The sequence below is a fragment of the Notamacropus eugenii genome, unplaced genomic scaffold (genome assembly GCF_028372415.1).
Source record: "Notamacropus eugenii isolate mMacEug1 unplaced genomic scaffold, mMacEug1.pri_v2 scaffold_102, whole genome shotgun sequence".
Lineage (NCBI taxonomy): Eukaryota > Metazoa > Chordata > Mammalia > Diprotodontia > Macropodidae > Notamacropus > Notamacropus eugenii.
In genome coordinates, this window is record NW_027325148.1 from 177,538 (window position 1) to 203,953 (window position 26,416).

General features: G+C 38.0%; 3 protein-coding genes across 6 annotated transcripts in view; 2 read left to right on the top strand and 1 right to left on the bottom strand.

The window, feature by feature from the left end:
* Positions 1-12,110, top strand: part of LOC140517031 (high mobility group protein B3) — a 37,023-nt gene extending 24,913 nt beyond the window's left edge. The window contains exon 5 of the mRNA XM_072627896.1: positions 11,407-12,110. Coding sequence (XP_072483997.1) covers positions 11,407-11,421 — 15 coding nt within the window. The 3' untranslated portion in view covers positions 11,422-12,110. The remainder of the gene's footprint in view (positions 1-11,406) is intronic.
* On the bottom strand, positions 5,111-15,372 carry LOC140517029 (ubiquitin-like modifier-activating enzyme 1). 4 transcript variants are annotated; one of them, XM_072627886.1, is made up of 26 exons: positions 15,284-15,372; positions 13,262-13,378; positions 13,077-13,135; positions 12,765-12,933; positions 12,506-12,640; positions 12,225-12,331; positions 11,846-11,936; positions 11,616-11,748; positions 11,414-11,511; positions 10,788-10,934; positions 10,464-10,640; positions 9,820-9,924; positions 9,658-9,738; positions 9,361-9,516; positions 9,056-9,221; positions 8,148-8,344; positions 7,982-8,046; positions 7,521-7,716; positions 7,353-7,427; positions 6,909-7,098; positions 6,720-6,808; positions 6,473-6,565; positions 6,122-6,313; positions 5,894-5,995; positions 5,696-5,796; positions 5,111-5,453 (listed from the first exon to the last, which is right to left on the bottom strand). In XM_072627886.1, the coding sequence occupies exons 2-26, from the start codon at positions 13,376-13,378 to the stop codon at positions 5,318-5,320; spliced, it is 3,177 nt and encodes a 1,058-aa protein (XP_072483987.1). In that variant the 5' UTR covers positions 15,284-15,372; the 3' UTR covers positions 5,111-5,317. The 4 variants fall into 4 exon arrangements, with proteins under 4 accessions (XP_072483987.1, XP_072483986.1, XP_072483989.1 ...); XM_072627885.1 differs by lacking the exon at positions 15,284-15,372 and adding an exon at positions 14,369-14,484; XM_072627888.1 differs by lacking the exon at positions 15,284-15,372 and adding an exon at positions 14,369-14,483 and having other exon boundaries at positions 13,050-13,135.
* A 358-nt stretch (positions 15,373-15,730) lies between these two features.
* Positions 15,731-21,887, top strand: LOC140517024 (RNA-binding protein 10-like). The gene is made up of 5 exons (XM_072627872.1): positions 15,731-15,812; positions 15,920-16,011; positions 18,617-18,731; positions 20,289-20,472; positions 21,306-21,887. The coding sequence occupies exons 3-5, from the start codon at positions 18,715-18,717 to the stop codon at positions 21,549-21,551; spliced, it is 447 nt and encodes a 148-aa protein (XP_072483973.1). The 5' UTR covers positions 15,731-15,812; positions 15,920-16,011; positions 18,617-18,714; the 3' UTR covers positions 21,552-21,887.
* Positions 21,888-26,416: the final 4,529 nt, after the last annotated feature.

Consider the following 26,416-nt stretch of genomic DNA (forward strand, 5'->3'; position numbering starts at 1 on the left):
AAGCATTTCTTCCCCCTGCCACCTTTGTTGTACTTCTTTTTAAAATTTTATATATATGACATTCCTAATGTTCACAAGTCAGATCCTTCAGAAAGCAGTTTGCAATTTTATTAGCAATTGAAGTAGAAATCAATCTCATTGGTATTTAATCTGAAACACTCCATTTTCTTCTTTTTTGAGAAGTGGTATATCTGTCCTCCAATCCTGGCCTAACAAGAACGTTTTAGGTTACAGCCTGAGAGTGCTGTAACATTTTGAACCCACACCTCTGTATTTCAAATAAACATTTCACTACTTCTGAGAGAAACAGAAGTAGAAAAGGAGAAATCACACAAAGTTATATGGATATAGTAGACCTGAATTATGCTACTCAAAATCCTTTCTCATATATATTTGGGGAAATAAATACCTAAAAGTTAGTAATAGTACTGAGGAGAAACTGGGCAAGGAAATTGAGGAGTGGTTATGTTTACTACAATTAGTTGAAAAAAAGGGGTATTTATCTTGGAGAAAAAAAAAAAGATAAGTTAAGTCTCCAAGTATTTAAAAGAGTTTCAAGGATGAATGAAGGGTTACACTAAGTTAGCTGGATCAACCCCATGACACATTAAGCTTCACTCAAAAGTCACTTTTAACTTTTTATGTGTCTTCCATGATTCTTTAATTCTGGTGTTTAGGAACTGGAAATCATCTGGTTCAACTCTCTTTTTTCCTTATAAAGATTGGAACCCAGGGAAGGGAATACGAAGAAGGGTGGTTTTAAAGTTCAAAAAGTAGGCAGAGATGTTTAGGGGACAGTGTGGTCATAGACTCCCGAATGATTCTAGTTACCTAGAAATTTAATCCACTCTGAACTTTGATTTTATTCCACTATCTCCATCTTATCCTATAAAAATATTCTCTTCCTTAAACCTCAGAATTTCTAAATATACTTTCATAGCATTCTAATTCACTTCCTTTAGAATTAACTTCCTATGACCTAACCTCTCCAAAACGAGACTTGTTGCGACTGAAAATTCCCAAAGTCTCCAATGCTGACCAATCTATAATTCAAAACCCCAAGATCCTACATCTCAGTTGACTCCTTTTTCTGTTCTTTATCTAAATGAATGAAAAAATTCCAAATCATAATTCCTCCAATATGGTGAATATAAGTTAACCATGTCCCACCAAGAGTTTCATATGAGTATAAGGAGGGGGAAATATATCCAGAGATGCTAAGGACATGAATTGCTTATTTTTGCTGTGACAGCAAAATAAATCTATTTTTGTTAAATGATTTAAGAATGCATTTCATCTTAACATCAAAACTGAGAAAGTTTTAGTTAACTTGACTGTGACAAGATAAAATAGCCCAGTGCAACTCGTATCATGACTGAGTTGGGGAAAATAATAGCATATATATGAAGGTAGGGTGATCATTTGGTATGACAATAGTTACTGCTTCCAGTAATCAGAGCCCTCCTGATCCATATATAGAGGATCCTCTATATCAAACAGGGAGTAGTTAATTGACTACATAGCCTCTCTGGTGAAGATAACTCTTGATGGGAGTAGATACTTCCAGAGTACCATTTCTGACCCAGAAATTCCAGTTGCCACTGAGATCTGGAGCTAAAAGAAAGGAGAGCCAGTGTGAAAGTGAGGGAAAAGTCTAATCCTGGAAAAGGGGTGCTTCCTAAAGGGAGAAACCAATAGATTTAATATTTAAATGTAGTAACTTCCATACACTTTGGGAGGTTTCTGAAGATTTTTATGAAGTCAAATACATTTATTTGAACTTTCAGATAAAGACTATGTCAATTTTTAGGGGTCTGAGATGGAGAGTTATTTAAACCTGGTTCTAAGAATTTGTGAAAAACCAGCTGGTTTAGAAGGGATGAAAATCCTTAAAGAAATGGTTTTGACAGGTAGGACTTAAGTCCATCAGCATCCCCTTCAAATGCAGTTTTATTTAGGGTCTAGAGGCAGTTAGATTTAGCTTCTAGTAGAGCCTCATCATATCTTAATTGGTGAAATTCTATCAGGATTTTAGCAACCATCTAGTAAGAGTACTAGGGAATGGAGGTCCTGTAAAGTCCTGCCAATGGACTGAACTAAAGTCAGTCAATAATCAATTATCCAGGCTGCATAACTAACATGTGAGAGTGTTGAAAAATAGAGCAGAGATCACTTACACTAATTCCTGGTTTTTGACCTTGAGTATGACCCCGTTTGGGGCCTGGATCTTTTTGCCAATACTTCCCACTTTCTATCAGAGTTCCAGTCTGAATTGCAGCCTCAGAACATTTCATTATGGGCAAGACATGAAGTGCTTCAGTTTTGTCACCTGCCTCTATGTTGTTGTAAAATGAAATATCTAATAAGTACTTTGAATGCAGGGCCAGTTTAGACATTGAGATGGTGATAATATGTTATGCTGGGCTCCCAACCCCTTTCATATGTCTTATCCCCCCCCAAATAAGCCAGGAAGCAAAAGTAAATACGTGTTCCTCACTTTTTTTACCACTGATGTACAAAATAATTTTCCAAAACTATCCTAAATAGCTCAGGAAGTCAACCACATAAACTTCTGGGGTTTGGAGAGCTCACTGTTATGTCCAAATAATTTTCTCAGATCAAATCCTGTAAGACCAGCATCACCACTCCTTTTTGAGTAACACTGGCTTATAAAGCCATCATCATGATTACATGTATTGTCCCCACTGTAAATTCATCCTAAGAATTCAACCGTCTTAGAGATTGATTCAGCTTTTTTCTTAACTTACCTACTGAGAGTAAAAGAAGAGTTTTGGAGTGCAAAATCTCCAGCTTTCATTTTTAAAAAAAAAAAACCCTCCCTGGGATGGTAAGCCATCAGATATAGGTTATACATGTGCAATTATGTAAAATATTTCCACATTAGTAATGTCCTAAAAGAGTTGAATAAAAGTGAAAAAAATGAAAAATAGCATGCTTCAGTCTATCCTCAACAGCAATCCTTTCAACTGAAGTGCATAGTAAGCTTCATCATGAGTCCTTTGGAATCATTGTATTGCTGAGGATAGCTACATCATTCAAACAATACTGCTGTTATCGTGTAAGAAGAGCCCAGTCATTTAAAAAAAACTAATTGTTCTGCTTGATTTCACTCCGCATCACAGATAACCTCTTTCTAGTTTCCTTCTGTGCTATCTTTGTTAATTACCCTTTTTGTTGCATCCTCAGTATTTAAGCAAATGCCTGACACAGAGTTCTCAAAGATGTTTACTCTATCTTTGAAAGAAGTCTTACCAGTGTACCACTTACATCTTCCAAGGTTTTCAGTCACCCTTTTTTTTTCAGAGCAGTCTTGCTTAGTACTCCCACCACTGAACTTTGTATGCTTGTTCTGTTCCCCTCAGAAAATTACTTTTTTCATAGAGCCTTTATTGCTTCAGCAAAAATAGAATATGAGATCACAGAACAGGAGTAATTTCATATGCTGGGATCCCATGGCAAGGACACCACAGACTTACAGTTTACTAACACAAAAAAAGAAGGCAATAAAAAGCATTATCATTTATTTATGCCAGAATGCAGGCCCCTCAGAAATACCTACCATTCACACAGAGCCAATGAATTATTAAAAGTTAGAGTTTGTGTCTGCCCTGCCTACATTTTTTTTTTTCAGCAAGGGCCTGATAATGTATGTGCCAACTGTCTTAGAAAATTTTTCCTATTATCAAGAACTGACAGAAGTGCCTGGAGTTGGGCATGACAGAAGAGGAATGAGACATTGGTATTCAACTCTTATCTTTTGTATGTATAGAGTGGAGCCTGAGAGTTAGGATTAGGTGATAGTGTATGGAAATGACCTAAACGGGAAGGTGTTTTATAACCCATCCTAGTCCCTGCAGAGAACATTTTTAGGAAATGGATGCTGGAGTTAAATACTTCTGCCTTAAGATACCCACTGGTTTTATTGTAAGAATGATTACAACTCCATTATTGTCAAATTGACCTGGTTTGTGGGGACCATGGGGTCAAATTTGGAGTCTACATTCTGATAAGTTCCAAGGGCCAGAGGAAAAATAAAGAATTTAGAGGTATGGGCAGATAGATACCCTATGAACTTAGAGGTATATGATAAAGGGTCTCCATCAGCTTCATACAGCTAAGATAGGAAAAGGATTTATGAGACAGAAGAGATTTAATAATAATAATAATATCTAATATTTAACTGTTCTAAGCACTCTACAATTAGTTAGTTTGATCCTTACAACCTTGCAACCCCATTTTACAATGAGAAACAAATAAGGTAGATGGGTAAAATGACTTTTCCAACATCACACATATAAGTGTCTGAGGCTAGATTGGAAATTAGGTCTTCTTAACTCCAAGTCTCAGTACTTCCACCAAAATGCTGATTTAGAAATTAGTGTTTCTTAAAAATCAGAGAAAAAAATCCAGGTTTAGGAAATAATGGGTAAAAATTTATAAAAGGAATCCCTGGTGAACTAAGGTTTAGAAGGTGGAGAGACTGGTGAAGAAATATGTATTTCCTCTGTCAAGTTACAGGAACCAGTTCAACCTGAAAAAGATTAGGATGTGGCTAACCAGATCCATTTCCTTGGATACCTGGAATGCTGTAAAACCAAAGATGTTGTGCTGGAACTTTTTAGGTAGGCAACATATATAGTGCTGCAGGCCAAGTCTTATACCACCTGCTGTGAATACAAAGCTCTCTCTCTCTCTCTCTCTCTCTCTTTCTCTCATGCTTAAACTGTAAAGTTGTACACAAAACACTCTATTTACATCATCTAGCTTGTCCTTATTTGTCAATCTTTTCTGTAGAGAACACTTGTAATTGACACAAGGTGACATTTAACCAGGTTTGGTGGTTTTCTGTTATTAAACCGAAATTTTGAAGAATAAAAAATAAATAACGAACTAGTTTCTTTTTCTGTAGAAGACAGACTGTAACATTCTGGCTTTTCCTTTTCCACAAACATGTTGCATCTTTGTGTCCTTTAAAGATAAATACAGGAGTTCCCAATAAAAACATACATGTATTCTTAAATCTATCTCTCAAAAAAGAGGCCTATATTCACAAGTCTTGAGTTCAGTGTTTCTCACATAAGAGTGTTGCAACGGTTTGTAACTCTTTTATTTTGAATTCAGGATTCAAACAGCAGTAGAAAGATTCCCCACATGCCCTGAGTGCCAAACTGAGCAAAGCTAAAACCAGTGGCCTAGGCCACCCAGCCAGTTTACTGGGGAAAAAAGGTGATTACGGAGAAGAGTAGTGGGTAAAGGATGATAAAGGGAGAAGGGTAAGAAAAGCAACAGCCAAGGATCAGCGGATGGTGTAGCGCACGTAAGGCACTTCCACATCCTCACCATTATCATCATTGCAGCAGAGCTCCAGCACCAATGCCCGCACATGGCGGCCCAGCTTCCTCTTTGACACCTGGCTCACAATTTCTGTCATTCTGGGTTACAAAAAGGGAGATAAAAGTTTTGTCACCAAACATAGCTTCTTCCCACCTCCCCATGTCTTGTGCCCAAACTATTTTATAAAGTCATCAAATATCAGCCATTAAAAAGGCCTCTAAAGCTAAAAGAGTGAACTTATTTATTCTATGAATAGAACAAAACTGGGCCTATCAATTTTCCTAACAAGAGACTGTATATAACCCAAGGATTCCTATTACAGTGTTCCTGGAAAACTCACGGCTGATCTAGTCGCTCCTTGAGCTTTGTAGCTGGCATGAAGAAAGAATACAGCATGGACACACCCTGAGACAACATCGTGATTTCCAATTTGTGCTCTGTCTGTGGAAGAAGTAAAGAAAACCAAGATCAGAAATGCCAACTCATCTCCCTCTCTTCCTCCCTTGGCCCATTTTATCACCATTTCCTAGATCTCTACCTTGAAATAATCCAGAAATTGCTTGAGGGTCATTTCCTCACCCCCAGGTTGTAGTCCCCTGACTTCAAAGCGGTCCCAGAGAGTCCATTCGTGGTCATAATACTGTGATTAGGAAGGTCCCAGGTCTATAATTAGTTCTATTAATCCCCCAAAAGACCTATTTTCCCTTCTCCCTGGGCCAAACACTTCATGTAGCCCTTTAAAAGTAACTAAACATATTGCAGTTACCTTGTGGCGAGGTGCAGCAATGGGCTCAGAGAAGCCAAAGAAGGGTAGGGCAAGGTTGAGGAAACCATTTTTATAGGCTTCAAGCCGTTGATGTCCTTGCACGACCTTATACAGTTCCAGGCATACAAGGCCAACCACTGCAGCAGTAGTTGTAGCAATGGCTGGGATGATCTTTCCCGCAATCAATTTGCTCTGTAGGCATCAAATATTTCCCCCCCAAAACCCAGGCCTTCTGGTCAGTCTTAAGACTTTAAAGCATGAACATGTATGCTTACTCTCATGTATAAACATGTATGTAAACACATATCTTCCTACTACACACATACACATGAAGATGATACATGAATTCACCTTGTGCCTGTCAGCAGGTGGAATGTCATAGTTCTCAGCGCGCAGATTAGAAGCCGCAACAATGAAATCCATGTGGAAATTATTATCATTGTCCTATAAAGAAGGTTAGGTAAGATAACTACGAACCCTCTACTGTCTGCACTTACCAAATGAGTAGTGCATAAACTCCTCCACTAACAAGTATACAAACACAAAAAACATATAATGCCCCCCTGAATTATCCTGGGTCTACAGCACCCCTTATCACCTTCTCAAAGTCAATGGGACACATCTTGAAGCCAGGCAACTTTTCAGGGCTAGGTAGCATGGTTTTCAGCTCCTCTAAGTGGCTATCATCTAAGAAAATGAGAAGAAGAGACAAAGAGGAGAGAAATGTTTCAAGATAAGACTGTAAGTGAATAATCCCAATGGCACAAGAGTAAATAATGGTACTTACCAACAGAAGCACTGGCACTTTGTAGTTCCTGATCAGAAACATGAATTTTGACACCAGATTTAGGAGTGAACTTGGGGATGTGAACTGTCTGTAAAAGAGCAGCAACTGCACCCCGGTCCTTTGAACCTGTTAGTCCATATGTCTGTGCAAAGAGATTAGCAGCTGCCATGATGTAATCCAGGTGCAAAGGCTGTGGGGAGAAAACAAAAAAGGATTGACAGGATCATGAGTGAAAGTGATAAAGGACCTTAAGTGATTATTTACTGAGAGAAAAAAACTAAAGCTCATAAAATAAGAACTTACCTAAGATCACATGGATAGTAAAAGAGAAGCTGGGACTTAAACCTAGATTCATTAACTCAAAATCCAGAATTATTTTTAAGTGTTAAGCTTAGATACTCACTTCCAAGGCACCAGAAAGATGATACACATGTGTGTACTCACATTTGTGACATCAAAGATAAGAGGATGTGGGCATCTTTTAGGTCCAGACCAGAATGGAGCACCAGAGCTTGTGAGCTGCCAGATTTAAAAAAACAAGGAAACTCCAAGTTAGAGATCAATCCTTTGCAAGCCTAGATGCAACTGAAAGATTAAGAATTAGTTGAATACCTGTTCTGGAGGAAAGTTATGCAGGAGCTGATGGATATTGTTGGCATACTGAGAATGCCAATGAAGGCAGGCCCAAGTCACACAATCAGCCCAGTCATGGGGGCGCTGCAACACCAAGCTACGATGTACAGCTTCTAGCACCTCCAGGGGTTGTGTCCCTGCCAGTCTCAGAGTTCTCTCCACAAATTTTGGGTCCCTGTAAGTATAATAGACAAAAGTTGATAGTTAGTTTGGAAAACAAGCACTCAAAAGTCCTGAAGATAAAATATGCACAATCTACAGCATTAAGTAACAAAAACAATAAAACAGAAATGTAATATCTAGAGATGGGACACATGGAGTCTCAAATGGGGTTGTAAATTAAGTCCACAGAGAAATGAAAACAGGCAAAAGATGCCCTGGTCTAGTGTAGCCTAGGCCAGGGATCTAGCATTATGGGGTAAGGAACCAGCAATACTCACGTCAGGTATTGGTTAACATTTTCTGCTGGTTGTTTGAAGAGGCTTTCAAACTCATCCCGGGCCCACTGCATGCAGCAAAATATGGATTTTTATTAAGAGGAAGTGACCTAATTACTCCCACCTCCCCAAATAAAACCTCCCTAAGTCCCTGATCCATTTCCCAGACCTGAAGTGTGTGCTCGATGGCATTGGGAAAGTTCTTGAGTGTACAGATGGGGATGGATTTCTCAGGGGGGTCCTGGCTGGAGCTGTATGATTCTGTCAGAAAGGGTATCACCACCTGAATATTTCCCTTGGTTCCCAGTGTGCCTGACTCTAGCAGTGGTTTCCGATAGTACACACAACGTCTGTCCATGTACATTCCTGAAGTAAAAGAAGAAAGGAACCCTTACGAAAAAGCATATGTGTGATTGATAGGATACTCTGCAGATAAAGGCATAATCATATGATGAACTGGTAAAAGAAAAAAAACACCACACTTTGTATGTGAACAAAAATATCCTGTACACCACACCTGTTAAATTTCTCTATGTTCTCTCCTGGTTCTCTAACCTGCCAACCTATCACTTTATTCAGTTTTCATAAAAATTTTTTAAAAAATTAGGTTGAAACAGATTGTCACCAAGCCAAATCATGTCCAAAAAATAAATTCATTATATGCTCTGTGTTTGAAAGGTGATCAACTTGTCTGTTTGAATAACTTAAGATCACTATGTCTTTCAGAATGTTTCACTTCTAAACTGGTGTCACCAACTCTAAATTTAATTCTTTGTAACTTCCAGTTATTGCTTATAGTTTTGGATCAAAGAAGAGTGAATTTGCTCTTCCACCTCACTGCCCTTCAATTTCTTTAACAGAACTATTTTGTCCTCTATTATGTCTTCTTTTCTGCAGGCTAAATATTCCTCAGTTGTTTCAACTTATTCTCAGGGGCCTTCATGGTTATTGCTATTTCTCAGTAGAAAATGAACAGAACTCTGTTTGTTCCTCAGTTCTCTAGTCTGAAACACGCTATCTCTTAAAGTAATTAAAATAGTTTAGACAAGAGAAGGAATTCCAATCCCCTATCCTCACGGGCATCAACATTGTCCAGTGCATTGGCCACACCATCCAGGGCATGGAAAAAGTCATCATCATAGATTCGTTCTGTGTCAGGTCCCACTCGGTTTTGGTGACTGGTTATGTGCATCTGTGGGTTCATCTGTTGCACAGCAGCAGCTGCTGTGTCTGACTTCAGCTTCTGTTGGGTAGGAAAACCATAGAGCAGACCAGAATTACATTAGAGCACTTTAAATCCACACTCCTAACTTAGTATTCTTAACCAAAAACCTTTGTGTAAGTTTGTGCAAACACTGCTGACATGCTCCTTAGGAACGTACTGTGACATCCCAAGGCCGGAAGAGGAACTGTCGGTTAAGATTTGACTTCTCAATGGTGTCCATGTCTGTGACAGTGATGTCTCCTCCTTCCCCACAGCCCAGGCCAATCATGGCAAAATTTTTGAGAAGCTCACAGCCAAGGGCCCCAGCTCCAACCTGAGGATAGAGAGGATCATAGAAGAACAAAGAATAGAGTACCACAAATACAGAAGAATTAGGATGAGGACAAAAAGTTAGGGAATGAAACCTATGTGGATAAGATAACCAGAATACAATAGAAAACGCTAAGCCACTAACCAGGAAATACCGCTGTTTGCCCAGTTTCTCCTGTAGGTCAGAGCCAAAAACAGCTAACTGTCCATCATAGCGACTTTGACGCTGTAGAAAATAAGCAAGTCACCTAATTAAGCCCAGTCAAAAGTTTCCCCACTTAACTGTGGTACCTAGATAAATACATACTGGGTGACAGCTGTCCTCTGTGAGAGTCTCTTTATCTTCAGGCAGACATTCCAGTGCATCAAAGTAAAGCCACTGCATGATGGGCATGAACTTTCCTGAGCAAGCCTAACAGAAGAATAGAAAACAAACGCAGGAGATTCAACCAAGTCTGTTATGGAAAGAGATTCACACGGATCAGGGAATTAAGACAATACATCAGCACAAGACAGAATTCAGGGGATGAACAGCAGTTCAAGGAGCTTGGCAGAGAAAATATAGACTTAGTGAAGGGGTCAGATATGATAAAATCAGCCAAGACAGGATAATTATTAGTGCAGAAACAAGGCATACAGATCCAGGGGGCCCAGGACATCAAGGATTGATAGCTCAGAGGTAGGATGAAGCAATAAAGATAAGATTTGGGGACAATGGGAGGATACAGATTAGCTTAGCTTGTACGGTAGAGATCTACAAAAAACAAAAACTGATTAAGATTCAGAGTCCATTTTAGAACAAATGAACTAAACCAACAAAGAAGCAAGACAGCCCAGAACTCACTGGCATGATACAGTAAGGTAAAACAAGACTGAATTACTTCAAAAAGAGAGATCATTCTCATAATTTATCTTTCAAACTGGGCTTCCAAAATTTATTTTCTTTCTTACCTTCATGACTTCTTGAGCAGCCAGACCTCCAATAAAAGCATTGACAGGGGCTAGGTCTCCAGTTGCCATATAAGCCAGCTGTTGTACCAGCTCCTCATCTAAGTTTTTCTGTTTCACATGGGGTGGGGAAGCTTCATTTACCACCTGTGCCAATCCAACCATTTCTGTGGCATCCGCCTTTAAGTAGGGTAAGAAAGAAGGAAAATGTTAGTTCAGAAAGACCATATCCCAAAATGTAATGCATCCCCAAGAAACTAATATATTAGTCCTTTCCCAGAATCCACACCCCTGTAACATCCCTCTCTTCTTTCTAAAAAGAAGCACCTGGTTTTGGGGACGGGGTAGACGGCCATGCTGGCTGCAGAATTGGTGCAGGGCCTGAAAGGCTACGTGTAGGTGAGGTGGATGTGAAAACTTTGCAAAGTCTGTCATCACAAAGTCTGGTTCAGTTAGTGCTTTGGTCAGGGATTTCTGAAAAGAAAAGGTGAAGTGAGTGAACTAGTCTAAAAGCATTTATTAAGCTTTTATTCAAGGGAAAAAATGCATAAGCAGTATGTGAGATTGGGAAAGGATATAGCCTTTGAAATGAATCTTAAAGAAAGTTAAAAAAACTAAAAGGGCAGAGATACATATATTTTTAAAAACTTTTTATCTCTTCTCTTACTGTGATGAATAAGGAAATATGTTTTACATGATAACATACTATGTCAGGCTGCCTACTCTTTCTAGAAGGGGAAACAATGAGAAATTTGGACCTCAAAATTTTGTAAAAAGGCTAATAATTTTCTTGAGTTGTAACTGTGGATAAAAATAAAATACTATTTAAAGAGGAGAAAAAAAGGCAGAGATGGGGTTAGGGAAGAATAAAAGAGATTTCCCTACTTTGTTCAACCTCAACCTCTATGACTGTATTCTAAATACTCTTAATACTTTGCATTTGCAGGACTCACAAAATTGATCTTCCTGGGCACTTTAACCTGGTGGACAATGCCACCTCGAACATAGTCTGAAAACGTGGTTGTATCACAGATACTGAAGGTATATGGACCTGTAAGACCAAAGGACAACAGTTAGAGGATGTTGACCAACTCCTAGTCTTTTCCAGCAGCAGCTCCACTGAATAAAAAATGCTTTCATTCTTCACTGACTCACCTAGGACTTTAATTTCCACAGGTGGGCTGCTGTTAAGCTCACTCATACCCTGTACCTCAGTAAAGGAGACAAAGTCACCACTTTCAAATCCATGACGTGTTTCATCCAAGCAGGTTACTACTCCTGGGCTGTCCTGAGTAAAGATGATGTTCTGATGTTGAGAATGTGCTATTTTCTATGTCTCCAACCCTTTCACTGCTTGCAGGCATCCCAATATTTAAGTCCCTTACCTTGGTTACCATGGAAACCATGGCACTGAGTGGCTGTTCTCCATTTGAGTCAATTAGGACCATCTCTTCACCAAAATCACAGAACAGCTGACTGAAGGAGACATAGTGTTCCTTTGCTGAATTATCTTGTACTTTACAGACATGTTATAGTTTTAAGACTGCTCTAAGACAACATCTAATAATTTAACAATGTGTTCCAGAAGATTTTTATCATTCTGTTTGCCTTGTTTTACTCATTAAATCATAGATACATATATGAATCAGATACACTGGTGAAACTGTTCCAGAAAACCCTGTGTATTATGTGGTCATGATTTCAGGAAAATGTTGAAGGGAGTCCTGCAGGGTGAACAGTATACAAGGAAGCAGTAAAACTCACCCAAACAGACCACGGGTGTCAGCTACTACTAGCTTGATGGCATGGCTATGGCAAAATTCACCCACATGCAACTGCTCGTGTAGTGGTGAGTTGGTGAGAACTACCACCTGCAGGTATCAGTGGAAGAAACAATAGGAATGAAAAGATGGAGGAATGAAGAATGAACTTGTGAATTCCTTGGTGGTTACATGGGGGGGAATTTTGGAGGGATCAAGCAAATGTCAGTCATTTAGTAAGATTTTAGGGGTAGGAATTTAGAAGGATAAAAGGTTTCTGCATACCTGGAAACTGCTTAGGAAGTCTTCTGTTAGGGGACCTGTGTATGCACAAACAGGCACATAAGTGTTTAGCTTGGCCAAGTGAGGCTGTGATGCTTCAGCACGATTCTTGCCTACATCTTCCTCTTGTAAGTAAAACTGATAATCAGAGAAAAAGAAAATGATTAACTGGATTGCCAGAGAGTTTTGCCTGTTTAATATTTTGAGGGGGGAAAATACAATAGAATTATAATTACATATTATGTAAGAACTGAAAGCTTACCTGGGAAGAGAGGTCAGCCCACTGGGCATTACCCTGGTCATGTAGGGTTACAGCCTTGACACCACCAAGGATGATGTTCTTTGCAATTTCAACACCCAGGCCCCGAAGGCCAGATATAAGGATACTAGACATCTGCAACCGCTTCATTGCTTCATGGCCCAAAACATACCTGGCAAGAGAATGGGTGTGGGTGCTAAGTATATATTTTCATTTTACCCAACTTCCCTTCTTTCACTTCTGTGTTTGTTCCCCCACTCCACTTGTATACATTTTTCCTACCCCCACCTGCCCTGGTCTTTTCCTTGGTCTTACAGTTGTCTGGAGTATAGAACTTCATCTATATCTGCTTCATTTTCTTTCTTTGCCATTTCCTGGGGACATAGTAAGAAGTGGTAGTGAGTGAGGAGTGAGAAGAATTTCAACTTGTAGTTGTGTTCTTAACAATATGTAGTGTTTAGTGTACATAATGTAAATGTATATTATGTCAAGATACTCACATTAGCAGGTGCTGTAGGAGCTTCAACAGGTATAAAGGGGGCAGAGGAGTGGTTGGAACCTGGCTTTGTATCAGCTGTGGAGATGCAACGTTTCTTGGACATAGGAGACTTAGACATCTGGTAAAAATGGAAAAACATTGAGTGGTCTGAAGAAGGAAAAGTAGTCTGAGGTTAAAATGAAAGTTCAAAAGGAAAATGAGTCCTGTCCACTTTTGTGTAAATCTATGACTGAAATAATTAGAAAAGTGTAAAAGTATAAGGACATGGATAAAGACAGAGTTAAATACATTTTTGGGGGTGAAAGATCTTATTTTTGAAGGTATAATTAATAGTAAATATTTGGGTTACTCTGGGAGTATTAAAGAGAAAGTGGAAGTAGAATGAGCAAGCATTTATTAAGTCTATAGTAGTCTGCTTGATCCTTATAACTTTGTAAAGGGGTTATTGTTATTGTTTTACAGATGGAGTAAATGAGGTAAAGTGATTAAGTTATTTGACTCGGATTTAAATGGCTAAAAAGGTTCAATTTGCATCAAAATCAAGAAAATGGGTCAACAATGATTGCATTACTTTAGGATAAATGATGGGAAATAATTTCAAAGAGGTTTTAATTACTTCACACATACACAAAATGGCCGACGCAAATAAAGAGTCCTGGATAATAAATATTGGTTTATAAAACAATTTCAACTAATGCTTTAAGTGCAAAACAGTCAACAGAGAACTGAGAAATTACAGAACTTCAAACTACTAAACAATGTTATATACAGAAATGTACATTTAATGAAGCTTTCCCTAACTAAAAGCTGAAAGTAAATACTGTACCTGACTTTGTATTCATCAAAATGCCTATTCTACTGTAAGCGATTTATCAAAACAAAGCTAAATTGAACTCGTGGTCAAAAAATAAAAAGGACAAAAATTAAAGATTTTTAAAACAAGTGGTAATTTCTCATGAAATTATGAAGGAATTGCACAAAAAGTATTGAAGTATTACGATAAAACTGAATAATACAAGAATATATTTCAAAGCGAATATTCCCCTCCCCATTTTAAACCTAACCATTTCAAATTTCAGTAAACAATGAAAAAGTTTTTAAAAACTACCTTTTTTCCAACTAGGTTTTGTTTAATCAGGCCATGGAATGTCTCTTTTCTGGATTAACCTTACCACTTTACCACGTAAGAATCGCCTCGACTCCAAGTAGGATATTGAAAAAAAGGAATTCGGAATCAAAGCAGGACTGTACCACTTGGCAGAGGGGAGACCATTTTTTTAAATCAAGTCTTACTACCTATGCCATTAAATAATAACATTAAAACAGATCATGTCATGAATTTATATGAAAGTTTTTTTCAAACACACTTTCCTGTTTTCCCATATTCTTCAGAAACGCTTTCACCACATTTCCAAAATAATTTTAAGTAAAAAGTATGGTACAGTCCAAAATTTGTCGCAAAGCAACTTGGGTTACTTTTGACCAAATCGTATCTTGTAAAGAAAGACGTACATTTGAACCTTATTTTAGGATATACAATCATTTCTTTTTGTGTACTACAGTAATTTGAAAATGCTCCCTTTTAAGGGGAATACAAGAAAACATTTTTTGGGTTGGAGAACATTCATTTAAAAAATCCTCAAAACTGTAGCTTAAGTACAAGATGAAAAATTATAATTTACATAAGTAATTTTAATTTCAAAGTGATATAAATATATATAATATATGAATATAAATGATAGTTAAAATAAAACTGAATTCGAATTTGTATTGTTGTAAACATAGCAAAGGAAAATTTATTCTGTTTGGTAAGAACAAATATACTTGGTAATTTACAAATTTATATTGTTTAACTTGAATCTTAAGGACACCTATAATTATGAAAGTATAGTATTTTTTAGGTAAGCAATGAAACATGGAAAGGGAGAAAATAAGTAAAATGAAAACATTAAAGGTATAGTAGATGCCAATTTCAAAGTACTTTTAAACTACATATTATTTATAAAGCAAAAACATTGAGTACCAGTATGACGTTGGTGATGAGTGTGTTTTGATCATGAATGAATGTAATTTGTTCCTTTTTGCTAAAATATGTTGCTTTTTAAGACGCCTTCTGTACATTTACCCCCAGCAATGCTGTTATTTCGCGGGATAACTGCAAAAACAGAAGTCCTTCTTTGTTGTAACTACAAAGACATAATAACGTAGAAAACAAATTTCAAATAAAGTACACCACACCCCGAACCCTCCCCCCCAGCCCTCCCGCCCCTTTTTCCCACTTTTTCTCCAACCTAACGGCTATAGTCAACTAAGAACCACGCCTTAGGGGGCGTGGCTTGGGGCAACCTGAGGCCTTAGTGACGGAAATACCTACCAATGAAAATCGAGATGACGTAAGTGCGTGACTGCGGCTTCCAATAAATGTACTTCGAGCCGGAACTGTCACTATGGTAACTGAGACCCAACACGGTTTGTTGTGGTGATTCAGAGTTGCGGTGGGGGTAGAGTCAGAAGCATCGCGAAGGCCGCCATTTTGTGGTGGCTCTCTTTTGGTAGTGTGCGTTTGGCTTTACCGAGGATGATGGGTGGGGTTGGAGGGGGAGCAGAAAAAATAATCCGTTCCCTACATCCAGCCTCTCGTTTTTCTAATATTTGACAGGGTGCGTGAGCCTTGGTACTGTACATACGTTTGCGCGCCTGAGCGAGGGGGCGCCTCACCGAACTCCTCGCCTCACAAATCGAAACTAGCAGGTGAGTGAGGGAGGAAAGAAAATTGAAGAAATACTGTGACAAAGCTGAGGAGTGAGAGAGGGTTAGGGTTTGGGTACTTGTGACTTTGGTTTAAAAAGGAAGGGGGTCACAAACTTCTGTGGAGAGGTACACTTCTGAAAAACAAAAACGGTAGGCCTAAGCATCCAAAACGTAGGCGGGAGGTTGGGAAGGAAAAAAAACCGTTAGACATTTGTGTTTTCCTCCCGAGATCCGCTGAGGGATAAAAAAAATTGACATTTGGTTCCTTGACTTCTCCCACCAAAAACGTCAAAACTTTCAAAGTTTGAGTTTCAAAAAAAACCAATATGGTACTGTTACAAACCCACAGAGTTCCTAAAAACTAGACGTTAACCTAAAACATTGTAGATTATTATTCTCAGTTTGAAAAAGAAATTATCCCCAGAAAAATATGCCACATGGGGTGGGAAAACCAAACGGTAAAAACTTTTACATATGTATTCAAAAAAGAATCAAGTTATTATTTTACTGACAGTAAAACTAATTTCAGATTACTTATTACTTATTAGTTACAACTAGTATTAATTACTCTTGGAAACTTAGAAAGTAATCCAAACACTCAACACATTTCCTCCCCTAAGCCTGTTAAACAAAACCCAAATTGTTTCTTCTCATTTACACAAATTAAAAATTCTTCGTAACTTTTAAGTAATTTTTTGTCACAATTCCCTGTCCCTCTACATTTTCCAACTTAAAAAAAGTAACACTCCATTTCCTTAATCCACTTTTATCTACACCACTTCCATAAAATTCTTTGTACCTTCTTAATTTTCAATTTCTTTGTTTTATCCTGTCTATTCTCAAGCAAGAACACTGATGACTATAACCACTGTTAAAATTTTAGAAGGAAAAAACTTAGATAAAAAACAAACCCTAACATCTCAGCTTTTAAATTATTTATTCTACTGCAAAACCAAATTATTTTCTTACTTTAGTAATTTAACAATCTCTCATTCTACCTACATTTACTTTTAATACTTCACCCACTCATTTATTTATACAATTTATTTGCACATTTTCTGCTTATACTTCATTGCCTGGAATTTCTTCCATTAAATTATTAACTTCTACAGAGCAAAAATTATGTTTACTCTTTCTTTGCATTCCTACAGCTTAACACAGTATGTTTTCTATAGCAAATCCTCAATAAATTCTATTTTGACTTTATTCTATCTGCTAATCCCAAAACCACCCTCTAAACAAAAACATGCTATCATTTTTTCACTTCTGCTTACATTACTGGATGTTAATTATAACTAGACACAACAAAATACCTACTTGGTTGCACTAAATACAACACTGGACATACATGGAATAAGACATCTTCCCAAGTTCAAGTAAAAGTTCAAACAGTTACCACTAAGGCCTTTTTACTTCACTTTCCTCACCTGTAAAATGAACTGGAAAACAAAATAAAAAATTCAAAATGGGCTCATGAAAATTCTGAAAAAAACAAAATAATAGCAAACACTATTTATCTCTAATACTTCTTTACTAAAATGGAAAAAAAAAACATATTCCTACGTATCTTCCTTAGAACAACTTCCTCTAGATTCCTAGTTTTCTCACTGTTATGTACCTGAAATTTGTATGCCATCTGTCATAACTTTTTGTTTAGACAAATGTCAAAATTCTAGTAGCTAATATATCTAGACACCATTGGGTGAAAATATCAAAATAACAATACTAAAAATCAGTACTTTACATTCAAATACAGAGGACTAAAAGGACCTGTGAAATTCCAGTTCTTTATTGCTTATAACAAATCACCTCACCTGTGTTTTTGTACCAACTTTTGTACAATAGCTTTACATATTATGTGGCCCAAAGAAAGATTAGGGTTAGAGTTAGGTAGCATTTCCTTTTTTTTAAAAAGTTGGAAAACAAAGAAAAGACACCTTGATGGATCATACGATGCAGGAGAAAATAAAGCCATAAATATAAGACCATAAGTCCGTGGCTAACCATCATAATTCATCTCTTTGGTAATGAAAGTGAAGTCAGAAAAGCAACATGACTTGCCTGATATCAAAACACAAACACAACTCCTCATAGAATATAAACCACTTTTAGAATGCCATGCTAATTCATGGGACATAAAAGAAAACTTATTTAAGCAAAATGACCATTTATGGTAGGACTAAAGATAAGCAAGAAGAATGGGATCTTCTGAATTTGAGTTGGAGGACAGTAGAGATAGCTTCATTAAAATACTTCTGTATAATCTGTACTACACCTCTCACCAGCCAATAATAAAACAAAGTGACTAAAAAACACACATAAATTTAAAATCAGTCTCTAGCAAAAAATCTTGGAATGATCTGAGGAAACTGATCCATTCCCTACTTCTGTTTGTCTCTCTTAAAATGTAATCAGTACAGGTAAGCCCAAATAAGGTAGTTTTCACATAATACACCTAATTTTAGGCTCCCAAGTCTGTTTTTTTGACCTTTGGAAAACTCCATTTATCTTTTCCATTCTGTACAAATCCTAACCAAGTAGTTTTATTTGCATGTTTTCGTTTGTCCTTAAAAACTCTCGTCTATTTTGTTCACATCATCATCAGACACCGTGCAGGCTTGCAGAACATGGTGTTGGAAGCGTGGTGGTAGTTGTGTCTGAAAAATAAAGAGAAGCCATTGCTCCAAGAAAAATACCCAAGAGATGGAGTTTAAAAGACGGTAAGTCAGTCAATAAACCTTTAGCACCATTCTAAGCACCAGGGTTACAAAGAAAATAAAAGATAGTTCTCGCTCTCAAGAAACTCACAATTTAGTGGACACAACATGCAAATACCAATTAACAAGGTACTTATACTTAGAATAAATTTTAAATAATCAATAGAGGGAAAAAGTTAAGTCATCAGAGGGAAGATAAAGAGGTAAAAGATTTGGGATAGGGAAGGGGAGATCATTCTGATTTTTTTTCTGAAAACTTTGTCTCTTTAAAGTAAGAAGGTTTTACAACTGTTAGATATTCATTTGTGAGATGTAATAATAATATTACCTAGGATTTTTTAGTGCTTTATGACACACTGTAGCCCTATTTGAGTTTCACAATAGTGTGAAGTAAGGGCTGTTGTTAGATGAGGAAACTGAAGCTGAAGGGGAAGTAATTTGCTTAGGATCCAACGGTAAGTGTCTGGTAAATGTTTCATGTTGAAATTTCAGTCATGTCTGACTCTTTGTTACCCGTTTTGGAATTTTCTTGGTAAAGATACTGAAATGGTTTGCAATTTCCTTCTCCACCTTATTTTACAGATTAGGAAACTGAGACAATATAACTTGTGTCTGAGGTGGGATTTGAACTCAAGAAGATGAGTCTTCCTGACTCCAAGACTTTCATTCTGTATTCAAATTCAGTTCTTTCTGATACCAAATCCAGCAGAGTTCCACTATAGCACCTAACTGCCTTCCTCAATGTAAAAGGACAGGGCCTTAAACACAGTATCTGCACTTTATTACTAGAAGATGGCATCTAACAGCTAGCAACAGAGTACTGTCTAACTCTTCTGTCTGCACACTTCCTAGCTATGTGACTCTAGATCAAACACATTAGTGTGATTCAGTATAAAAAGGGTCCCTGTAAATAAACCACAGATCCAGAATTAAAAAAAATTTTTTTTTAAAAGGATAGTGATACTATAGAAGAGATGTATCACCTAAGGCCACCAACTTTTCCATATGAAGCTTTCAGTCTGTTAAGTTCTCATCTATTTACATCTTCTATAAATCTCTTTAAGATTTATTTTGTCTTTTATACTCATTGTATTTCACTGTGTTTTTTGGAGTAGGCACTTAATAAATGTTTGATCAATCAATTAATTGCTTTTGCCTTCTGATTTTTTTTTCTCCTTTGTACTTTAAATTCTTTGACCCTTTATTCCTTAAGTTGCTTTAGGGTTAGGGTTAGAGTTACAGAAGAACAGAAGAAACAAAAACCTAGAAACAGGGTTGTGCTGATAAATCTTTTGGCAACTGTACTTTCTAGAAAGGAAAAAAAGGACCTATAATACAATTTTAAGTTTAATCTGCAATATTGACACTTTTCATCACTTTGTGAAATGCAGACAATCAACAGAATAATAAATCAAGCTCTAATTGGTAACTTGCTCACTTTAAATTGTACATGCTAATACTGAGAATTTAACAATTACCTCAGCGTAAGTTGTATACTAGAATTTTTAGCTACCTGTCAGAGCTCAACTAATCTAACCTGTTTATCTCTGTCTTCTGCAGTGGTGGCCGCGGAGATAGAACTGGCCGATATGGTGTATCTGACTGCTCCCAAAATGAGGGAGTAGAAAGCCGAAGTCTTAGAGACCACGATTATTGGGATGTGGAGTACCGTTCCTATCCCCGTGGCTTCAACAGTCAGAAACTCAAACATGATTATGACTCATCTGAGGAACAGAGTGCAGAGGTAACCATTAAGAACAAGAAAAATTTCATTGGTTTTCTTTCCCTTTTTGTTCCCATTGCATTGCAATGAAAAGAAATATTCTGACAAAATTAATTGTTCCTAAATTTGACTCTAGCTGTCAGGAGAAATTTTAATAGCTAACTATTTTGTGCAACTCTGCCTCACTTAAATGCAGTTCATGCATGAGTCAAAACATGGTGATGTTCACTATTGATTTCTAATTGTAGGAAGTACTTAAGGAATTTATACTATAGCTTTCTGAGGAGCCTAGGAGAAGAAGGTATTGGCCTTTGATTGTTTACTTCACTGTCCCCTTTTTGTTGCTTTATCTGGTCAGCTATCCCAGTCATCTTTTGTGATCCTTAGGTATGGTGCAAAAATTATAAGGAGGCAATGGATCAGAAAGAGAGGCTGGCACTGGCAAGCAATGGGAAATTGCTTAAATTGGACTTCTTGGCCCCAAGTGTAAGAAACTTGAAAGTTCAGGATGGGTATAAGAAGGGGAAAGGTTCAGTCTAAGTGGTTTTACTGTGATACTTTGGTTTAATATTATAAAGGAGGATAATGCTTATTGTTGTTTTGGTGCTTTTTTCTTTCTACCATATGGGACCTAATTATCTAGTCCTGCCACCTTTCTGCCAGATATAAATAGGTAGAGTATGTCTGAAAACCTACACAAATCAAAACAAAGCTGTTTGTTTCCCAGTCCTGCCAGTGCCAAGTTAAGCCTATGTCCTTGAGCAGGGCTTTCTTCTCTTCCTGTCTAGATTTTATAACCATGTGTAAGACCCAGACTCAAAGACTTGTCTTTTTCATTTCCTTCTTATGCTTAGGAATGTTATGAGGCTTCTTCAGGTTCTGAAACACAGCGTAAGTGGGAAAGCCCTACTGATCCACTTGGGTTTCCTGGAGATGGTAACTACCGAGATCAGGATTATCGCACAGAACATGGGGAAGAGGACGAGAAGGCCAGTTACATCATCATGCTGAGGATGCTGCCACAGGCAGCTACTGAACATGACGTATGTTATGTCATATTGTCCCAGGCTATCTGGGTCCTGTGGGAGGGCTCATGCTAAGATGGGTGACTGTGAGTTGCAAGGAGCTGAGAGCTATTGGACATTACATCTGTAACTTCCTTAGATAAAGACTTCTCAAACTGTAAAATACTATCATTATAGAGACTGTTTGAAGGTTCTATACAAGAGGAGCAAATGCTTCCTTTTACCCAGTTGCTCAACTTTTAGGAGCTCACAGTGTTGTGTGAGTGTGTGTGTGAGTGGTGTGTGAGTAAATCTGATGTGGAAGGATGGGATATACAGCAGTTTTGTTTCAGAGGATCGGTAGAGGAAGGTGCTGATGTTGGTGATTTTTGTTGGGCCTTTCCTTCTAGTGGAATAAATTTCTTGATCTTTTACCATTCTCTTTTTTCTTTAAATTCCTCTTCTCTTTATAGCTCTTGGAATTTTCTTTATATCGCTGCACTTTAATCATCTCTCCAGTGTTCTCTATACATCAGTGGCCAGTTCCCCATTGCTCACACAGTGATATTTAAGCATAACCTTACCTTACCATTTTTTTTATTCTTTAGTATTTTGAAGATTGTACTCCTTGCTCCCCCCACCTTTTTTCACTCTTATTTTCACTTCTACACATCTTTCCTGACCTAAAAGCAGTTTAGTTCAATTAACAGGCATTAAATATTCAAAGAGTATAACTTCAAGAAACATTTTATTGGGAAAGAACATTAGAAAATAGTGGAGATGGGGGAATGAGTAAAAGCTTGAAGAAGGAACTGAAGTTTTGAAAAAGATTCTGTGAGGAGTAGGTAAGTAGAGACTATTTCAGACATGGAATATGGTTGTGCAAATTTTCTGAATGGGAAATTTTGAGACTGGGGGAAATTAGTTGTCAGTTTGGGCTAGAAAAGGGAATTCTTAGAGGAGCTAAAAGAAGGAGGGGAATATGGAAAGGTAGGTGAGATTGTTGAACCTGTTAAATACCTGGCCAGTGAATTAGTGGTACCTTTTTTATCTGTCAACATTAAGGAGTCATTGCAGATTTGTAATATGAAACTTGTGCGTTAGGAAGATGATTATTATCTTAGGACTTAAAAAGTGTTTTTTGATAAGTGAAATCAAACAATTAAACAAGAACTCCCAGTATAGTGAGTGATCTTCTATATAATGTTTAATTACATTGTGCCCTATTTGTCCCATGACCCTGCCAAAGGAAAGAATACATATATATATATATATATGTATATTATTTGTTCTTTAGGCCCATTATTGATTTTTAAAATTGTAATTTACAGTTTTATAATCAATGACCTGCTTATTTTGTTCTGTGTCTCTTCATACAGGATAGCATCATTTGGAAAAAGGAGAAAATGATGAATAAAAAATAAACTAGTAGCTGTATGAGTAAAATTATAAAATGGATATGACTCAGTAACTTATTGTATATGGAAAGTGAGAAAGTAATAAAAATGACTCTAAAGTCATCTGAATTATTGATATTGATATCCATTGCCAATAGAGAGAAATACAGAGAGATGAGAGAAGTTTATTGAGAGAAAAGTAATAATTAGAATTGAAAAGAAAAAATGTGTTTTCTCCTAAGTCTAGCTTTTCTTTCAAGGCCCAGTTTTTGTTTCTCTTTTTCCAGGAAGTTTTCCTGCTAACTATAGCCCGTATTAATTTCTCCTTTTCTTTCTAGGCAAAGCCCCTTGAACCAAAGTTATGAAATCTAGGGTTTGAAAAAAAATAAAAATAAATTAAAAAATAGTTTTTACTGTATCATATTACATACACGTTTTTAATCTTCGCTATAAGATCTAGGGACATAGTAGATAGTAAATAGTTGTCAGACATCCCTTGTTCTCTTCTCTTTGAACCTGTTTCATCATTTTAACGTTCTCTTTTCCCATTCTCTTACTCTACTATTTTCACCATCCATTTCATGAGTATGATTTTCTGTCTGTCATCCACTATTCCTTTCTATATCTCTCTCACTCTTTGTCTCTGTCTCTATCTTTCTATCTCTCTCTCTCTCTTCCTCATTCTTTTTCTTCCTCCCTACCTTGCTGACATCCTCTGTCACACAGTCATACCCACACACTGTATCTCCCGGATACACAGATTCACTCATAAATACACTCTTTCTCATTTTCTTTGTCTGTTACTCATTCTCTGTCTTACACAGACATTGTTCTCTTTCTCTCTGTTTGTCTGTCTGTTTCTTTCTATCTCTCTCTGACATAATCTCTTACACTGACATATAAACATTCTCTCCCTCTCATCCTTGGTCCTACACACTCTCTTTCTCTCCCCTTCCTCTAAAGCTCACACATGCACTCTCTGTCTTTTTCTGTCTTCCATCCAATGTCTATCTAACAAACACAACTACATTCAACCACATCCTCTTTCAAGCAAAAACAAATCCCATTCACACATATATGCAATCTCTTTCTGATACATTCCTCCCATTTCACTCTGTTTCTCTCTCTCTATCTCACACCTCCCCCGCCAAAAACATAAACACAAAGTCACTCTTGATCTCTTTTCTTTCTTACCCACAACATCTGATGGAAATTTGATCTGAGACAACATACTAAACCTAATTTTCTCTCTATCTGTCTGTCTGCCTCTCTCTCACACACACATACACACACATTGTTACTTGCTGGCTTTTCTTTCTTAACCCCTAAGTCTCCCACACACTGTCTCAACTATACACAAAGACTAGAACACTAACAGTCCTTCACAGTACACCTAGGTCACAATCAAAAATGGATACACGACGTGTTTTCTTCTCTTTCACTGTAATTCACACATACTGTCAGTCAAACACTCAAAAAATCTCTTTGTGTTTCTGTTTCTATTACATATACACACACTTACTGATTCTTGGTCTCTTTCACAGACAAAAAAACACACACTCACTCAAAATCATACACAACCGAACACATACTCTCTCAAACTCACCATAGAACTCTTTCTTTCTGTGTCTCTCTCTCTCTCTCTCCCTCTCTCTCTCTCTCACTCCCCCATCCCCACCCCCCCTCTGTCCCTCCCCCTCACATACACACAGTCTCACTCTTGGTATCTTTTCTTTTTTACCCAGAATGTCTTACACATCTCCCTTCTCCAAAATTGACACACAATCCAACACCTGTTCTTAGTCTCTCACACTCACCATAAGTCTCCTTCCTTCTGTGTCTCTCTGCCTCTTTCTCCCTCTCTGTCTCTGTCTCCCTCTCTCTCTCCCTCACTCTCTGTCTCCCTCTCTCTTTCTACCTCTCTCTCTTTCTGTCTTGCCCTCTCTCTCTATCTCTCCCTCTCCCTCTCTCTCTGTGTCTGTGTTTGTTTGTCTCTCTCTCCCTTTTTGCCTCTGTCTCCCCCTCACTCTCACAGTCATTCTCAGTCTCCACAAGCCTCTCACCCTCACTCCTTCAGTAACACACACACCTTTCCACAGAAATCCTTCGTCTGTCCCAGCGCACTTTCCTCACTGTGGCCCTCTCTCATTGTCTCTCTGAATCTTTGTCTCTTTTTTGTCCCTGTCTCTGTCCCCCTTTCTGTCATTCTTCCTGAAATGCCACGTCTCCTTCCATCACAGAGAAAGACCTTGTCTCCCTGTCCCTCTCTCTGTTGCCCGTTCTCTTTTGCCACCTGCAATTCTCTCTCTACTTCACTCAGAGGCACAGAGATTGTCAGTCCCTCTCTTCCACACACTGTGTCGCAGCTGCACTCTCTCCCCTTCTCTTTCTTCCAATGCACATCTACTGTATGTCTGTCACAGAGCCTGCCCTCTGTCTCATTTCCTCTCCCCCACACTCTCACAGGTCACCAGTGCAAACTCGCAAGTTCTGTGACACACACTTTCACTCGCACACCCACATTTCTTCAAGCCCTCTCTCGCACAGGTTCATCCCCCTGCTCTCTCTCTACCTCCCTCCCTTTCATCCTCCCTCTCTGTCTCTCTGTCTCTTTTCATCTCACTACTAAACGTGTTCACAAAATACCAACCTGTATCTCCCACAAACACGCACTGCGTGGGAGATGAACTCTCCCACACTATCTTTCACTCTAATGCACACATGATCTCTCTCTCTCTGTCTCTGTCTGTCTCTGTGTCCCTCTGTCTGTCTCTCTGTGTTTTTCCATCACTGACAATTTACTTCACTGACAAACGGGCAGAGTTATCAGAATGTCTTTCACACGTAAATTTGTCTCTCCCACACATATTTAATTTGTCTTTGTAAAGCAGGCAGACATACACATTCTCCAAGTGTTTTCGTTCTCACCCAGTCAGCCCCACGCTGTGTGTCCAAACCAACCACATTCGCACAAGGACATTCTTTCCTCTCTTTTTCTCTGTTTCGCCTTTTCTCTCGGTCACACTCACAGAACATTTTGGTCTCTCTGTTGTCCTTCATACTTACAATTTCCCAGGCAATATGTCTGAAATAGAGCCACGATTCAATATGCACAGTCCATCTGTCCCACTCTCCTGCTTTGTGTCTGTCTCTGTCTGTCCCTGTCTGTCCCTGTGTCTCTTTCTGTGTGTGTGTATGTGTGTGTGTCTGCATCTCTGTGTCTCTGTCTGTGTCTGTTTATCTCTCTCTCTTTCCCTCTGTTTCTTTCTATCTGTCTTCCTCATTCTTTCTCATGCCCTCTCCCTCTGACATCCTTCTCTGACAAAGCCGTAGGCGAACACTGTGTCTTCCAAAACCACTGATAGAGACATTCTCTCTCCCCCATTCATTCTCATACAGAGATACTTTCCCTCTCTCTCTGTCTCACTCTCTTTCTCTTTCTCTCCCTCTCTCTCACTCCCTGTCTCTCTCTTTGTCTCTCTTTGTCTTTCTGTCTGTCTGTCTGTCTTTCTCTCTCTCTCTCTCTCTCTCTCTCTCTCTCTCTCTCTCTCTCTCTCTCTCTCT

What these genes read in the sequence shown, in the direction of transcription:
- LOC140517029 (XM_072627886.1), bottom strand. Translation starts at nt 13,378, where the DNA reads ATGTCTAAGTCTCCTATGTCCAAGAAACGTTGCATCTCCACAGCTGAT. An exon ending in TACCCCGTCCCCAAAACCAG is followed by an intron (nt 10,641 to 10,787) that starts GTGCTTCTTTTT and finishes CCCTACTTAAAG; the next exon opens with GCGGATGCCACAGAAATGGT. An exon ending in AATGTTAACCAATACCTGAC is followed by an intron (nt 7,717 to 7,981) that starts GTGAGTATTGCT and finishes TTATACTTACAG; the next exon opens with GGACCCAAAATTTGTGGAGA.
- LOC140517024 (XM_072627872.1), top strand. An exon ending in CTGAGGAACAGAGTGCAGAG is followed by an intron (nt 20,473 to 21,305) that starts GTAACCATTAAG and finishes TCTTATGCTTAG; the next exon opens with GAATGTTATGAGGCTTCTTC.